Source organism: Erinaceus europaeus, chromosome 9, assembly GCF_950295315.1.
Source record: "Erinaceus europaeus chromosome 9, mEriEur2.1, whole genome shotgun sequence".
Classification (NCBI taxonomy): Eukaryota; Metazoa; Chordata; class Mammalia; order Eulipotyphla; family Erinaceidae; genus Erinaceus; species Erinaceus europaeus.
Genome location: NC_080170.1, coordinates 104178016 through 104195374, shown reverse-complemented (window position 1 = coordinate 104195374; position 17359 = coordinate 104178016). Strand labels below are relative to the sequence as shown.

At 47.5% G+C, this 17359-nt stretch overlaps 1 protein-coding gene across 1 annotated transcript; it reads left to right on the top strand.

Annotated features, from left to right (window-relative positions):
* The first annotated feature begins 10484 nt into the window (after positions 1-10484).
* Positions 10485-12306, top strand: FAM43A (family with sequence similarity 43 member A). The gene has a single exon (XM_007517420.3). It carries the CDS (start codon positions 10490-10492, stop codon positions 11774-11776), a length of 1287 nt encoding a protein of 428 aa, XP_007517482.1. The 5' UTR covers positions 10485-10489; the 3' UTR covers positions 11777-12306.
* Positions 12307-17359: the final 5053 nt, after the last annotated feature.

The window sequence follows — 17359 nt, the reverse complement described above, 5'->3', positions numbered from 1 at the left end:
TACCATTCATGGCCCTTGGGAGTCAGGCTCTGACCTGACACAGACACAAAGAGTATAGGCTTTGGAGGACTCCAGCAAGTTTCTTAACTGCTCCCACCCCGGTGCTTTCTCTCTATAAAGGAAGAGATGACTACAGACCTGACATGAATACAACCATACTCTTTTGTTTAAAATATATATTTATTCCCTTTTGTTGCCCTTGTTGTTTTATTGTTGTTGATGTTGTTGTTGTTGGATAGGACAGAGAGAAATGGAGAGAGGAGGGGAAGACAGAGAGGAGGAGAGAAAGATAGACACCTGCAGACCTCCTTCACTGCCTGTGAAGCGACTCCCCTGCAGGTGGAGAGCTGGGGGCTTGAACTGGGATCCTTACGCCAGTCCTTGCGCTTTGCACCACGTGTGCTTAACCCGCTGCACTACTGCCCGACTCCCACAACCATACTCTTATAAGCGTGAAAGGTCCAGGATCTGATGTACAGCAAATGTTCAGTATGCTTGTGTTCTCTTCCACCCAAACTGTTTAGTGTCGAACACTAACCGCTGTCTCTGTTCCCTCCCTCTGGACTTCTCTGTCCCATCTCTGTCCATGACAGCCTGCCTGTTCTTCAGTGCCCAACACAAAGCCCGCTCTTCCATGAAGAAAGCCCTGATCTCTTCTCTGGTGAGTAAAACTTACTCTTCCCTCAAGCCCCCAGGGAGCTTGGTGCTACTACAGCCTTTGCCATTCTACACCAAACTTATTTATGCCAAAGTTTTTTAAAAAATTTTATTTATTTATTTATTCCCTTTTTGTTGCCCTTGTTGTTTTATTGTTGTAGTTATTGGTGTTATCAATGTTGGATAGGACAGAGAGAAATGGAGAGAGGAGGGGAAGACAGAGAGGGGGAGAGAAAGACAGACACCTGCAGACCTGCTTCACTGCCTGTGAAGCGACTCCCCTGCAGGTGGGGAGCCGGGGGCTCGAACCGGGATCCTTATGTTGGTCTTTGCGCTTTGTGCCACCTGCGCTTAAGCCGCTGCACTACCGCCCGACTCCCTATGCCAAAGTTTTAGCCCCGCACCATACTAAATAAACCTCTGGAGTTGTTGTTAAAATTCTGCGGCTCTAGCTGGCCTGGCTAGCTTCACGGGCGGGTAACAGAGACGACCAGAGACGTACGGCTGGGCAGGGAAGCTGTATTTTTTTATTCAGGAACAACGATTCATAAACTAAGACAAACTAATCACCAAACAGAACTCTGCTGTCTCTTTGTGGCGGCGCAAGCATTCTCTCTTACTCTGCAACTCTCCAACTCTCGAACTCTGGAACTTCCGAACTCTGGAACTCTGCAAGCCTCTCTCAGGGTTCCTCGGGACGGGGCCAAGCAGGCCTGCAAAACTAACAGGACTGATCCAATTCTCTTGGCGGGGGAGAACTAGAACCCAATGTAAAGCATACAACATGGAGTATTTTTATTTTTTTGCCACAAGGATTATTGCTGGGGCTTGGTGCCAGCACTATGAATCCACTTCTCTCAGAAGCTATATTTATTTATCTACTTTTATTTGATAGGACACAGAAATTGAGAGGAGAGAGAGAAAGAGAAACACCTGTAGACTTGCTTCACTGCTCGTTAAGCATCTCCCCTGCAGGTTACCATGTGGTAACGTGTGTGCTCAACCAGGTGTGTGACCGCCCAGCTCACCGCTGGAATCCTTTGTACATCAGATTATAACTCCATAAGTTGGGGACCAGGAGCATCTCCCCAGCTCCTAGAGGGGAGAGGGCAGTGCAGTTAATGTTTGTGATAGAATGGCTGTGGTTTTGCCAATTTCTTTGCAGAGCATAGCTAAGGAGGTGCCCAAGTCCACATGTCCAAAGAGAAATTCAAAACTAAAAGTTGAACTCAACTATAGACTGTAGAATATTCTCTCTACTTTCAGTCTGAAAATCGCCAAGCATCTGCCCCACACATTCAATTTCATTTGTCTTACTTAATACAACCTTCAGAGAAGTAAGAACGGCCACAAATCTCATTGTTTTGAAATGAGAAACCTCAGCAAGGTCAAAGGTTACTGAGCAGAAAAGAAGTTTCCAAAGAATCACTAGGCTCTCATGAACCTGGGCGTGACCTTGCCTTCTAGGGAGACCAAAGTCTCACTACATAGATCCTGCTCATGCTGACAGTAATGGCTCTCACCATTTTGGTGGCAGTGACAGCCAATCACAAAGGGACTTTGTCTTAAAGGGACCCAGTGACAGGCACCTCATTAAGGTCAGGGGGAGAAATCTGGCTGGTCAAGGCTGCTACTGTTTAGTCAAGAATCTATGAGCCCCTAAAATAGCCCTTTGGGGAATGGGAGAGAGTGTAGAACATTTTTCCCTACACATCTATGTGCATAGAGACCTTTGACTTTATGTTTAGCTGAAAGAAATTGCCCTAAATAGAATCAGACCCCAGAGATCCCAGTCTTGGCTTGGCCACTGAACTACTCTATGACCATGTCCCTGTTCTCTTCAGATGTCAGTCTTCTCGTCTTTAAAATTGGGGGTGAGGCTGCTTTGACTAGATAATTGTAGAAACTCTTCAGTTCTGACAAGTCTGTGCTTATATAGTCTGGCTGTGGTGGAATTCACACATGGTTAGTGCTCATTCGACAGACATGTGGAACTATACTACATACTAATGGTATGGCCATCACTACCGTAAACTGGTTGGCTGCAGGCTTTTATGAGAAGAGATGGGAGACAGAAAGATGAGTTAAATAGAGTCACTGTCCTCAAGAAGCTCAGTGTCCTATAAGGAAGGACTAAGGTGACAAGGTAAGTGAAGAGGTTGAGATACATAGCAAGCAGAGCAAGGGGAAGGAACAGGGGAGGACCAGAACATTTTCCTGGAACAGATGCTGCCTGAGCTGGCTCTTTTTTTAAATTTATTTTTATTACTGACATAATATTTATTTATAAATTTATAGGATAATAGGGTTATAATTCCATACAGTCCCCACCACCAGAGTTCTGTGTCCCCATATTATCCATTGTAAACTGCAGGAGTTCTCCCAAGGTCACAGATATGGGCTTATTCTATAACTATCTATCTACATCTGTGTATGTGTGTGTGTGTGTGTGTTGCCCATTTTTTTTTTTTTGAGCCTTATTGGTTCCATTTCTCTTTTTTAATTATTTATTTTTTTCGCCACTTCTTTCACCAAAAGTCTGTGTCCCCCATCCGTATCCCCTTAGATACCCTCTGTAGTTCTCCCACAGTCTTAGAGACAGGTTGACATTTTGATTTTTTCACATTTGTATACTTAATTCTCAATGTTCAGCATATGAGTGAAACCATCCTCTAGTTGTCCTTCACCTCCTGACTTGCTTCACTAAACATAATATTCTCCAATTCCATCCACTTTATTCCAAAGGACATAGAATATTTTTTAAAATAATTTATTTATTTATGAGAAATATAGGCAGAGAGAGAAAGAACCAGACATCACTCTGGTACATGTGCTGCCGGGGATTGAACTCAGGACCTCATGGTGAGAATCCAGTGCTTTATCCACTGTGCCACCTCCTGGAGACTACACAGAATCTTTTTATTGCTGAATAATACTCTGTTGAGTATATGTCCTATAACTTTTTAATTTTGCCCATTTTTCAATGGTCTTGCCTTCACTGCCTTTCTAAGTCACCTCTACACCTACTGCTACTTCAGGGTATCTTTCCCTTTTTCTTCTTCTCTCTCAAATAAGAGAAACAGTGCCTGTATTCCTCTGGTGTTTTCCAGATTCCCTTCTCTTTCATCAGTGGTATAAAACAAAGGCTCCTAGTGACAAATACTTCATTGGAAGCTGGTACAATGATGGTACAAGTCCTCTGGCTTACTTCCCCTATTTATTATTTTTGTGTTTGTTTGTCTTTGTTTTTGCCTCTAGGGTTATTGCTGGGGTTTGGTGTCTGTATTATGAATCCACTGCTCCTGGAGGCCATTTTTCCCCCATTTTGTTGCTCTTGTTGTTGACCTTATCGTTGTTATTATTGTTATTGTTGTCATTGATATTGTTGTTGGATAGGACAGAGAGAAGTTGAAAGAGGATGGGAAGATAGAGAGGGGGAGAGAAAGACAGACACCTGCAGACCTGATTCATCACTTGTGAAGAGATTCCCTTGCAGGTAGGCAGCTGGGGACTCGAACCAGGATCCTTGTGCTTTGTGCCATATGCACTTAATCTGCTGCGCTAGGGCCTGGACCCCTTTCCCTGTTGTTTATCCCTTTGGGAGTATGGACAAAAATTCTTTATGGGGTGCAGAAGGTGGGAGTTCTAACTTCTGTAAAACTGTTTCCTTGCTGAACATGGACATTGGTAGGTCAATCCATACTCCCACTGAGTAGGGGTCAGTCGGGGGAAGTGGCAGGAAGTAGTTATTCCAGTTAGATAGAACCCCACAGACAAGGACAGGAGGGCAGGAGAGTTTCAAGACCATGAGTGGAAGCACAAGCTGCTCTCCATTGCTGGAGAAGAAATGACAAGACTGGGAGAGGTGACAAATGAGGCTGCTGGGCCAGTCAGGTGCCAGACCTGGACATTCTTCTGTGGAGCTGGGGCTGGAGCCTGAGGTTGGCTGGACTCCATGAAGTGGTTATAATGGGAGGAGGTGCAAGGTCAAGTTTGTAGTTTGGTAAAAATGTGGAGGATGGATTTGAGGGGAAAATGCTCAGAGGAGGAGAGGCTTTTGGTCCTGAAGAGAGGAGGGATAGGCATGGGAATCCTTGAGTGAGTGGATCAGTTGGGGTTGGCACATGTTAAGGTTTCTCTGATTTCTTTTATTTTCTTGAGAAAACACCAGGTCCTCTTCTGGGTTCAGATAGAAAATGGCTGAGGATTCAAGGTACTCACAGACAGAGGGGAGTAGGAGAGGAAAAAGTCAGGAGAACGAAGAGGCAGCTGCATGTGAGGCATATTGCTGTCCTGTGACAAAGTGCCCCAAACCTGGCTCACATCCATACAAGCTTTCAGTTCCGTCACAATTGAGAAAGCTGGTGGGGCTGGGTGGCAACTGGTAGAAAAAGCTGGTGGAACTGGTGACATATCGTGACCTTAAATAGCTCATTCTAAAGCTGTGCCTGGTTAATACGTTCAATAGTATAGCTGCTGAATCTGTGGTAGACAGCACATACTATAATGCACAAGGACCTGGGTTCAAGTTCCCAATCCCCTCCTGCAGGGGGAAAGCTTCACAGGCAGTGAAACAGTGCTACGGTTATCTCTCTGTCTCTCTCCTGCTCTACCCCCCCCTTAATTTGTCTCTATCCAAAATAAATTAATCAAATTAAAATTTTAAAATATTTCTTAAAAAACTGAGAGGGCTGGAAGAATAAGAAGCTGTGGTCATACAGTGGCCACATAGAGCTATGACCCACTGTATGACCCTAGAAAGAACTGGGAACCTGCCGGACCCATCCCCACGTTAGACCTGCACTGAGCCTGGTTCTGCAGTGTCTGGGTATAAGCTGTAAATGTTCTCATACCCACATTCAAGAATTAAAAAGGGAAAACTTAATTAAATAATACAGTTCCATTTCACTCAATGTAGCTAAAATATTAGTATTCACTATATAATTATGATAAAAGAATTGAGGTGGGGCAAGATATCTTTACTTGGCTAGTGTACCTACTTTGTCACGAGTCTGACTAGGTTTGAGCCTAGCTCCCCCACCATACAGCTGGAAGAAGCTGTGGTGTCTTCCTCTTTCTCCCTCTGTCTCTGTCTCTCTCCCTCTATCTAAAAACATTGACTCAGAATGATGAAAATAATTCTGTTTGAGATTATTTATATTGTTTTTGTCTCACTAAAATTTCAAAATCCACTGAGTACTTCACACAGGCATCACAGGTCATTTGGACCAATTACACTGTCAGTATTTCTAGCCTCTTAGTGACTGCCATAATGGGCAGCCCTGGCTAGAGAGTTCTGTCCCCATCTGTCACCCCACAGGGTACAAATTGCAACAGAGAACAGATCTGTCTTCCTTCTGTATTGTAGCAATTGTATCATATCCACAGTAGACTCTCAGCAAATATTTGTTGACTGTCTTTGAAGTTCCCAGATTTGTTACTTGTAACCTCTGAATCCAGTGTGCATTCAGTGGAGACTAAAGGTGGGACGCTGAGAAGGAGAGACATTGTACAGGAAATAAGTGGGAGAAAACTAGTCTGAAAATTTTCAGGGACCTAAAGACAGTGACTCTCATATGTGGAATTTGAGGCTGGCTTTCTTTCAGGTTTTGACTTGGCAGCTTGTTGATTCAACCACTGGTCTATCCAGTTCTAGGAGAAACATCCCAGAGCACGGTACTTTTTCCTGGCACCAGTAGAGGGAGCAGTGTCATAAAAAGTGACGTCTGCTGTCAGATGGGTTCCTAACCCCTTTTCCTCCTATATGTTCTTTTATGATATATATATATATATATATATATATATATATATATATATACATATATATATATATATGCAAAGTATAGGTAAGTAAATTAGTTGTTTAGGATTCAAATCAATCAGTTATATGATTACTGTCAATTTTCTGATCAGGATAGTGATAATGCTGCTTTCATATATAATATAATATAATATAATATAATCTTTTAAAATTTGGGGTAGAGACATAGAGGAATCAAGAGGGAAGGGAGGGGAGAGAGAGAGAGAGAGAGAGAGAGAGAGATCTGTAGTACTGCTTTACCACTTGTGAAGTTTCCCCTTGCAGGTGGGGACCAGGGGCTTGAACCCAGGTCTTTACCCACTATAATGTGTGTGCTCAACCAGGTGTGCCACCACCAGACCCCTTCCTAACCCCTTTTTTAATTCGATTTAGCTGATGTTTTCTTCCATATATTGTTCTGTGTCTCAGAGCTGCAGGGCTGGCTCACTGATCTCAGCTAAAGAAACTCATCCTTGGTTGTGCCATGAGCTTTCAGAGGGGTTGACCAGCTGGGCCTCTTCCTGGGCCTTTGAGCACAGGCACCATGCTCCACTCACACACCTAGATGTCTCATTTGTCTGAAGCTTTTCTGTGCTGAAGTTAAAAGCATGTTTACCGAGAAGTAACAGTAGTTACTCAGTACTCAGTATTACTCAGTAATGATTAGTTCAGAGGCAGCAAAGCCCTGCCTACAGTAGCTGCTCTGTGGCTCGGTGCATCTGATGCTAATGCTCTGTTCTCCCAATGGGGTCCTCCATGCTCCTCTGATTTACTGGCACCTGCCACCATGACAGGCCATGGCTGGTGGCCAGAGCAGAGCAGAGCAGAGATCAACCTTAGCTCTATTCACTAATTCTCCCCTGCCCCCTCTCCACCCCAAGCTTCTTGACTCCTGAACCTTTGAACAAGTTAGAAATACAAACTGCTTGTTTTTGTGTTGTTCAGACTTTAAGATTATGGGCCAATTATTTAGGTATGTATTCACTGGACATATATGTTTAATTTTTTTTTGGTCTGAAGCATGTACTACTGCAGTATATGTCCACAACATACTCCAGAAATTTGAGCAGAAGAGCAATTAATCTTAATTTAAATGACGTGTCGTGGCCTTAAATAGCTCATTCTAAAGCTGTGCCTGGTTAGTACCTTCAATAGCCCATGAGTATAGCTGCTGAATAGAGCTATGTAGTTCTGGTCCAATGACACCTTGCACTCAGCCATGAGAAGACCAACCATTTCTTTTCTTAGACGCTAGATGGGCCTCCGAAATTATGATCAGAAAATGGTTTTCTTTGATGAAGGAGTTTTCTTCTTTCATTGTTGAAATAATTAAACTCAATTCCAATATGCATGGTACCTGCATTTTCATGTGTTGTTAAAATTCGGCGACTCCAGCTGGCAGGGCTAGCTTCACGGGCGGGTAACAGAGACGCAGAGACATACGGCTGGGCAGGGAAGCTGTATTTCTTTATTCAGGAACAACGATTCATAAACTAAGACAAACTAATCACCAAACAGAACTCTGTTGCCTCTTTCCCCTGCAACGGTGCCAAGCACTCTCTAACTCTGGAACTCCCCAACTCTCCAACTCTGGAACTCTGGAACCCTCTCCGGGTTCCTTGGGGCGGGGCCAAGTGGCCACGAAATTAGCAGGACTGATCCAATTTTCTTGGCGGGGGAGATCTAGAACAACCCAATGTAAAGCATACAACATTCATGGTCTGTAATTTTGCTATTCTCCATATCCATAAAGCTCTTCCTTTCTTTTCTGCTTGGAGAAATAACTGATCATCTTTCAAATGTCACTAATTTCATGGAGCCTTTCCTAAGTTCCCTTGCCAACACTGTTTCTGCTTTCAGCTTCTGGGTCTTCCCAGGGTGGTCAGCTCACACTGGCTTACTGTGTGCACAGGTGTACCTCATTCATGAATTCAGTTATTAAGCTGTGCTTGTTTGAACAGCCCAGAAATGACTAACTAGTCAAAGGCCAATCTGGCTAAATAATTCAAACTGTTTTCCAGCTGGCACAGAAAAAAAAATCATGGTTAATGCCATTATTATTATTATTTTAATTTTAATCGGTTTATCATTGGATAGAGACAGAGAGAAGTTGAGAAGGGAGGGAGAGATAGAGAGGGAAAGAGACGCTAGGACCCTATTTCACCACTCTGTGAAGCTTTCCCCCTGCAGGTGGGGACCAGGGGTTTGAACCTCGGTCCTTGCACATTGTAATGTGTGTGTACTTAACCAGGTGCGCCACTTCCTGGCTCCTGTTAATGCCATTATTATATTTAATGGACATTATTTGCCATTCTTAATGGAAGATGCCATTTGATTTTTTACTAGGAATTCTTATCCAAAATGTGTTGATGATGTGATAAGCAGAATGACTGGCCTGTTAGAGTAAACTGAGTTCTAAGGACACACAAGCATTTCTTAGAAACTGTACATATCTCAGGAAATGGCTCTATGCTGCACCCGGGCAGCAGAAATGGGTACTGCTTGGGGTTAAGAGAAGGAAGCATTTCGTGTACTGATTATATGCCATATTGTGACGTTCACTCATCTTATTACCACTCATTTTATTTTTGCTTAGGAAATGGAAAGATGATGTCTTTGTTTTCTCCACCACTTCTTTTTCTTCCAAAGAGTAAAATTCTGAAGAAGAAAAAAAACTAAACAAAAACCACTATCCTCTCAAACATTAGTGTGTGTGTGTGTGTGTGTGTGTGTGTGTGTGTGTGTGTGTGTGTGTGTAGGAAATTGTATTCTAAATCCCACCTTTCACAGACTCCCCCAGAAGTTTCGGTGGAGACACGCACTTGATCAGAGAGTTGCAATTCTGCTTGGGGGTGGAGTGTCAGAATTCAGGTTGTCTTTCCGGCGGGGGTCAATCCCCAAGTCTTGGTGATTTCTGTAGATGGAAGAGGCGTGTAAATCTGCGATGTGATCTCAGAGTAGACTTGTCTTCCCGACCCCTTGTTCAGGGACTGCAGCCGGGTCCCTTTAAGAGCCCTGGAACCCGCCGAGAGTCAGCACCGGACTCGGGGCCTCCGCTTCCCCCCTCCCCCTGCGCGGCGAATGGTTCGCGCCGGCCTATATTTACCCGAGATCTTCCTCCCGGACGGCAAGGATGTGAGGCTGGCGCTCCGGCCACCTCTCTTGCAACGGAGGGGCGCGCTGCAGAGGCGGACAGCGGACGGAGGGCAGCCCGGGAGCGGACTCGCACACCATCCCGGGAGTGGAAGACATGAGGTAGCGGCGGCCCCGGGAGCCGGCCATGCTCGCACTCCGCCCGCCGAGCCCCGCGCTGCCCAGGCGGAGCGCCCGGCGCCCAGCGGGAGCGACGATGCAGTGAGCCCGGCACGAGCGCTGCGCGGGGCCCCGCGGCTGGCAACCCTGCTCCGCGCCGCCGCGCCGGGGGCGAGCGGTTGATTCTGGGACCTGCCTCGCCTAGGGGCTGTTTCCCGCACGTCTTGGGGGGTGGGGGTGGGGAACACCGGCCCCTGGACGCACTCGCTGTGGAGTTTCCGCAGTTCCTTTCTCTGGCCTTGGGAGGGGTGTGTGTGTACGTGTGAAAAGGGGGCGCTTTCCTCCCTCACTGAAGAGTCCCTGCATCTTCTCGCACCTTCCCGGCTGCTTTGGCCGGGGCTCCTATTTATTTGCACGCATTCATCTCCCTCTCCTGAGACGTTCTCTGATCAGCTCTCCTTCCGTCTTTCTGTCGGTCTGTTTGTCTGAGACGCCCTGCCCTCCTCCTTACCTGGAGTAAATCTGCCTGCGCCACCCCCCCTCCTGCTCCACCCCCCTCTTGCTGTATATTTTCTTTTCTGTTAGAAATCTCTACCCCTGCGGGGCTCTCCAGCACTACACTCCCCACCCCTCTGCCCCGTACTCGCTGCCACCCGGCCACTCCCAGCGGAGTTTTATTTTGCGGTCCTGCCCGGGTCGAGCCCGGCCCGGGCTGGCGGCACAGCGGACTCGCACCCGCCCCACCGCCGCCGCCCATCTGCGCGGGGGCGCCCTTCGGAGATGCTGCCGTGGAAGAAGCACAAGTTCGAGCTGCTGGCCGAGGCGCCGCCGCGGCAGGCGTCCAAGCCTAAGGGCTACGCGGTGAGCCTGCACTACTCGGCGCTCAGCTCGCTGGCTCGGGCGTGCCCTGAAGGCGCGCTCAGCCGGGTGGGCAGCATGTTCCGCTCCAAGCGCAAAAAGCTCCACATCACTAGCGAGGACCCCACGTACACCGTGCTCTACCTAGGCAACGCCACCACCATCCAGGCGCGCGGTGACGGCTGCACCGATCTGGCCGTGGGCAAGATCTGGAGCAAGAGTGAGGCGGGCCGGCAGGGCACTAAGATGAAGCTGACGGTGAGCGCGCAGGGCATCCGCATGGTGCACGCCGAGGAGCGCGCTCTGCGCCGCCCGGGCCACCTCTACCTGCTGCACCGGGTCACCTACTGCGTGGCGGACACGCGGCTGCCCAAGGTCTTTGCCTGGGTGTACCGGCACGAGCTGAAGCACAAGGCGGTCATGCTGCGCTGCCACGCGGTGCTCGTGTCCAAGCCCGAGAAGGCACAGGCCATGGCCCTGCTGCTCTACCAGACGTCGGCCAACGCGCTCGCGGAGTTTAAGCGCCTCAAGCGGCGGGACGATGCGCGCCACCAGCAGCAGGAGCTGGTGGGCGCTCACACCATTCCGCTGGTGCCGCTGCGCAAGCTGCTCCTGCACGGCCCCTGCTGCTACAAGCCGCCAGTGGAGCGCAGCCGCAGCGCGCCCAAGCTCGGCTCCATCACCGAGGACCTGCTGGGCGAACAGCAGGAGCAGGAGCTGCTGGAAGAGGCAGAGGAGCACGCCGAGGGCTGCCTGGAGGAAGAGGAGGAGGAGGACGGTAACCGAGCAGGGGAGGGGGACCAGGCTGCTCTGGAGGAGGAGGACGAGGAGGAGACCAAAGCGCCGAGGGCGCTGGTGGTGGCCATGCATTTCGAATGTGGGGACTTGTTGGACACGTTGGACAGTGGCCGCGAGGAGGCGCTAGGGGGACCTGGCGCTGGGCCGCCGCCTCTGTTATTGGGCAGCGCCTCCTCCGACGTGAAGGCCGAGCTGTCGCAGCTCATCAGCGACCTGGGGGAGTTCAGTTTCGGCAACGATGTGCGCAGCTTGCAGGCTGACTTGCGGGTGACGCGCCTGCTGTCGGGAGAGAGCACGGGTAGCGAGAGCTCCATTGAAGGTGGGGGCGCAGATGCCAGCGCGGCCCCGGCTGCTGGGGACCGGCCCTGCCCGCTCATGGGTGCCAGCTCAGACCAGACCCCTTCGGGCTGAGATGTCTCGGCAGTGTTCTGTGTGCCCTCTGGCGCCCCACCACAAGGCTCCATCCATCATCACTACCACTTCCCAACCCCCAGTCTTTCCCCGGAATAGGGGACATGGGCCTCTCAAGACTCAGTGTCCCCCCGGCCCTTTTGGTCAACACTTGGTACTGTTCGAAGTGGGGCTCAGGTTACTTGTGGGTTCCACGGTTACAGGCAAGGAGGGTCAGGAAAGGACCCACAGAGGCTAGAGGTGCCTGTGGCTCGGTCAGTTTCCTGTTTGTGGAGCAGCTCTGGCCTGCAGACTGGCAGAACTTCCTCCCCTTCCCCTCCAGCCTGGAGGCCCTGACACTGACTTATCATTGAAAACAAAGAGTTTGCCCTCGCAATGTTTGAGGCTCTAAAGCCACCTCCTTGCCCCCAGTCTTTCTGGTGCACGAACTTGGGTTGTTTACCTCAGAATCAGACCCTTTGAAATTCTGCCAAATTCTTCAGATAACTGTTTTGTGGCGGGGATGAAAATAAAGTTGCATTTTGTTTACAGTTAAAGGTATCTGATAGTTTCAGAAGGAGTTTAGAAACACACAGCTCCCTCCTGCTCCAAAGCCTTCACTCCATGATACTGTGTAAATTATTTTTGCACTGTTGTGAAGTATTTTTGACATTTTTTTTTGTACATAACTGTGTTCTCAAAGCTGGATGTTTATATCTTTTGCTGTGCAAAAGGACATGTAAAATGTTGTTCAGTTGTATATACAGAAATGTGTATAAAACATTTTTGTTATTTTTTAAGACAAGCCTGGCTCTGGTTCTGTTTGCATGCCAGTTGAGGAGAGAATTACAAGGAGGATATAGCAGAACAGGTGAGAGGCTGGACCTAAAGCTGGAAGTGCTTGGCCAAGTGGGCAGGGTGGGTTTGTCCAACCCTCCGATTTTGAGGTGGGACTCATCTGGGGCCCTCCTTGGCGTGGAGGAGAGAAGAGAAGGAAAATGACTTCTTGCAGAACCTGGGGCCTTCCTGATGTACTGAGTGAAGCTGGCCGTCTCCTTGGATATCTAGCCTGTCTTTTTTTGCTTCCTAAGTTGTGGGAGTATAGACTCACTCTGGTCTCTGAATTCTTAAAAATGCAGGGTGAGTTCTGCACTTCCTTCTCTGGTCTGTGAGATTAATGAGGGTAGAGAGACTTTTGACTGTTCCCCCTCTTTTCTGTTTATATGTGGTTCACACTAAAAGTCAGGATACCGCCCACTATCCCTTCATGGACAGGTCAGGGAGCTTTCCAGATGAAATGGGACACCAAAGAAAATTCCCTCTGGGCCCTCTGAGGAGTGGGACAAGCTATTTTTCCTGAGAGGACAATCAAGGAGAGAAGAATTGCTTAGTTCAGTCACAGCAGGAATGAGTCATGGTGCAGGTGGGTGGGTGGGTGGGGGAGGCAGATGAAAGAACCCATTTCCTTCCCTTCCACAGCCCAGCATGACCCAAGGTGGGGAGTAGTGTAAAGACCTAGGCAGAGAAGGACTGTTAGAAGTGTGTGAGTGTGTGCGTGAGTGTGTGTGTGTGTGTCTAGGATTTTCATGCATTCTGTTTGTTTCTGTTGTAAACTTCAAACAGATGTCTCTAGTTTAGCTACACCCAATCAGCTGGAAGTTGAAATTAGATGCTGCCAAGACTGTACCTCCTGCAAACTATTTTTTCCCTTTGCCCCTTTGTACTACTTTGCCTGTGCTGCAAAAATAGATCCACTCTGGGCCTTCAGTTGGATTCTGAGGCCCCTTTGGATTGTTTTCATCATAACTTTGTTCTGAGTTACTAGATCCAGAGACCCTAAAGTGTCTGATGCTCACTCATTGGAACCACAGGAGAAAGGAGAGCGGAGGATTTTTCTCCCTAATTCAGGAGAATTGTTTGGGCATAAGACTAACTTTAGACAAGAAAAATGGAGATGAGAAGGAGGAGGTCTGGGAAATGATGATAAAATGTACAAAGTCACTTTCTTGTTTTTATTTTTTATTTTGGATAAAGACATGAATTAGGAGGAAAGGGATATATATGGGGGGGGAGGGGGACCTGCAGCACAGCTTCACCACTAGTGAAGCCTCCTCCTTGCAGGTGGGGAGTGGGGGCTTGAACCTGGGTCCTTGTGAATTGTAATGTGTATGCTTCACCAGATGCACTGTCACTAGCCCACAGCAGAGTCCAGGTCTCTGAGTCCCTCTTCTTCACCCCAAATATCTCAGAGGCACATCATTGAATGACATTGTACCTACCTCCAGGACATGGTCAGGAACATTGAATCCCACATTTCCCAGACACCCGCACTGCATGCTTTCCACACAGTTCTCACCTAGCCACATCCAGTTGTGTGGGCCTTCTCTAGCTTGCATGACTAGATGTCACATTTCAGATGATCTCTGCACACTGCCAAGTTCCTCTATGGTTTGTAGTAGACAAGAACATTAACTTGTGAAGATAAGATGGGTAATAGAGCGGGGAGGGCTGGTGTGTCTTTATTCTCATCCTGCTTATGTGTCTGGTAAGAATGTCAAGGTTGGCTTTTATCTGTGATTGATGGGGCTATGGTGATTGGTCAATAAAAATGTTCTTTAAACCAACACCATCAATAAATGTGAGGCAACTGTCTCTTTAGAGTCTGATTTTTCCTACTATCTTTGTAGGAAAGTCTGCTCTGTAAGTAGGGAGAGTGGGCTTCAGGTTATTGAAGGAGACCGTAAGCATACTGCAGAAGAACCAACCCCTTTCCCCTCCTTCTGATGTCCTCTCCTTCTCTCCTTCTTCTCCTCTACGTTTTTTGGCTTCATCCCCACCATACCCCAGGACTCTGGCTGATGTAATTCTAGAAGCGATCTGAAGGTGATACATGATTCACCTCTTCTTATATCTCAGTCTTCCACAGATGATATCACCACAGTAAGAAGAGATGTTTTGAGAGAGGGGGAGAAAAAAAAAAAAACAATGTGCTCCTGACACTCAGAGAAAAACAGTGGTGTGACCAAAGCAACGCTACATAGTTAAACGTACAAGAAAGCACATGAGGTCTGGTTTACTCATCAAAATTGCCTTTTCCCTCTTTCAAGGTGAGGCTCAAGTTTCCCCTTTACATAACCTGATGGGTCTTTAAGCTCAGAGGGACATCTTCCACATCCCTTCCTGGCCCTGTGTGTCTAACCACACAGCTTTGACTGAAAAACTGACTGGCTTTTGATGGCAGGAGCATATGGGTGCATGGAAGGGACATTCATTAACTTCTTGGCACAAATAAACTGTGTCTGCTGTTCATACAGTTTGTTATGTGCATTGAGGGAGAAGGAGGGAGAAAAGCACAGCATAGAATAAACAGTAGTCTTACATTCTCTCACAAGAGTTACAGTCTCAGAACAACACGTGCACCTCCCTAAATATCCTAGCCCCTGCTCCCCAGTCAGCAGAATAGGAGACTGTAAACAAAGGCTGTTAGGGTAAGAAAGCAGAATCTCCTCCCAGAGACAGAGCTGTTTGCCAAGGTTCTGCTTGTGAAAGGGGTGAAGACTAGTCGTGATTCAGAAGCCTCCTGGGAGTCAGCAAGGCTGGTGAGAAACACAATAGCAAGCTGTCCTTGTTCCTAACAGTTTAGTGATCTAATAAGCAGAACCCCATCCTCTGAGTGGTTTGCATCAGTGGCCCTGCCATCTGTTGGTAAGTGGTGCATGACCGCTGGTGTGAGGACTGAGGCTAGGAGCTATGTCTGACACATGGGCAACATCCCAAGGTTCCCCAGGGCAAGAGGCTGCTGGGACCAGGACCCTGTGGATTTTCTACACATGTCTACATCTGGATCTGGCTTTACCACTAGCTGGGGCCTCTCTGTTCCTGCTCATCAATCCATGTACACAGGTTACAGTATGACTGAGATAGCCCTCTACCCTTGACCTAGCTCTGAGTGACCCATTTAAACAGTTGACAAAAATGCCATTTTGGTGGAATTTTGAATGACTAAGTGGCCCTGCAGGCTGTCACTCAATTCTTAGGTCTTCTGGTCAGTGTCATTAGCAAAGGTCCTAGTTTATTTCTTTTTAAAAAATTTATTTATTTATTGGATACAGACAGAAATGAAGAGGGAAGTAGGTGAGAGAGAGAGAGAGAGAGAGGGAGAGACACGGAGCTGTAGCACTGTTTAACCAGTTGTGAAACTTCTCCCCTGCACATGGGAATTGGGGACTTGAACCCTGGTCTTTACGCAATGTCACATGTGTTTTCAATCAGATGCTCCACTGCCTGGTTCCAGGTCCTTGTTTCTAACACCCAAGGAGAACAGGGCCTCCACAGTCTCCTCTAGTCTCCCTTTCTCTCCCATCGCTTTCTATGTTAATACATCCTTCCCTTCTGGTTTCTTCTGCTACCTAACTTCCCACAGAATCCTGGTTTCATTTCTTCTTTTCCTCACAAACCCAGTTCAGACCTAAATCACCCAAGAGACAAGAAAGCCCAAGCTTTAAGGGAAAAATAAGTCAATACCATAGTCATTCGACAGCAAATGCAAGGAATGATCTGACCCTGTCTCCACAGAGATGAACAAACCAAAGCCCAGTGTGGCATGTCCTGCCCATGGTGACACAAGAAAGGTCCAGAAACCAGGGATCCAAACTCCTGAACCACTGCTTTTTTCCAGTTTCCTCCAGTTTTTATGGTCTATAGCCATATTTTTAGCTTGGGGATGGGTGGCAGATGTTGCAGGTGATTTGATCTTTGTATCCTCCTTTATCTCTTTTATGAGACAACACCAGTCCACCGTGTATGATGCTCTACTTATTTTGCTCTTTCTTGTTTTTTGTGCAGTGCCTGGGATTGACCCTAGGACCTCACACATGCAAAGTGTGCTCATGACCTCACCGTCACCTTCTGTGTTCTCTCCCTCTTTTGTATCCCCTCCACCACACTTCATACATAGTAGACAGTTGACAATAAGTATTTGTGATGCCATTTGTCAACATGACGATGCCCCCACTATCCAGTGTAAATCAGTGTCTCCTAGATGTCAGAAGTCAGCTGACATTTTCTGGGGAGAATGCTGCTGTAGGTGTGATGGCTGCCCCCCAGTGGAACTTGATTTTCTCTTGCTTCCACTCCTGAGATCTTGTCTGACAAGTTTCTCTCTAGAAGAGCAAGTCAAGTTTGAGGGTGTGTATGGGGAGGGGGGACCTTCCCATTGTGTCTTGATTACTAGTCATCCATAGTCTTCCTGGTTGGCTGAGTTCTTCAAGTATAGGTATATGTCTTTAGGCATCTCTGATTCACCACATTCAGCACACTGAACACCTAGTAGGTGCTCAGGAAATGCCAATAATGGAGTCAAGTATTGATTTGACGCAAGTGAGGTGAGAATAAGGCTGAGAGAACCCAAGATCTTCCACCCAGGTGGAAGATAGATCTCCTTAAAGCCTTGATTGAACACACACACACACACACACACACCTTCTTAGCTCCACATGCTGTAGATTAAATTCCCAGGATTTTCTTTAGAATTTCTCTGACCTTCTTAGGGAGGGATGTTTCTGGTTTGGTCAAGTCTGGTTTATTTGGAATTGACTTTGAATA

What these genes read in the sequence shown, in the direction of transcription:
- FAM43A (XM_007517420.3), top strand. Translation starts at nt 10,490, where the DNA reads ATGCTGCCGTGGAAGAAGCACAAGTTCGAGCTGCTGGCCGAGGCGCCG.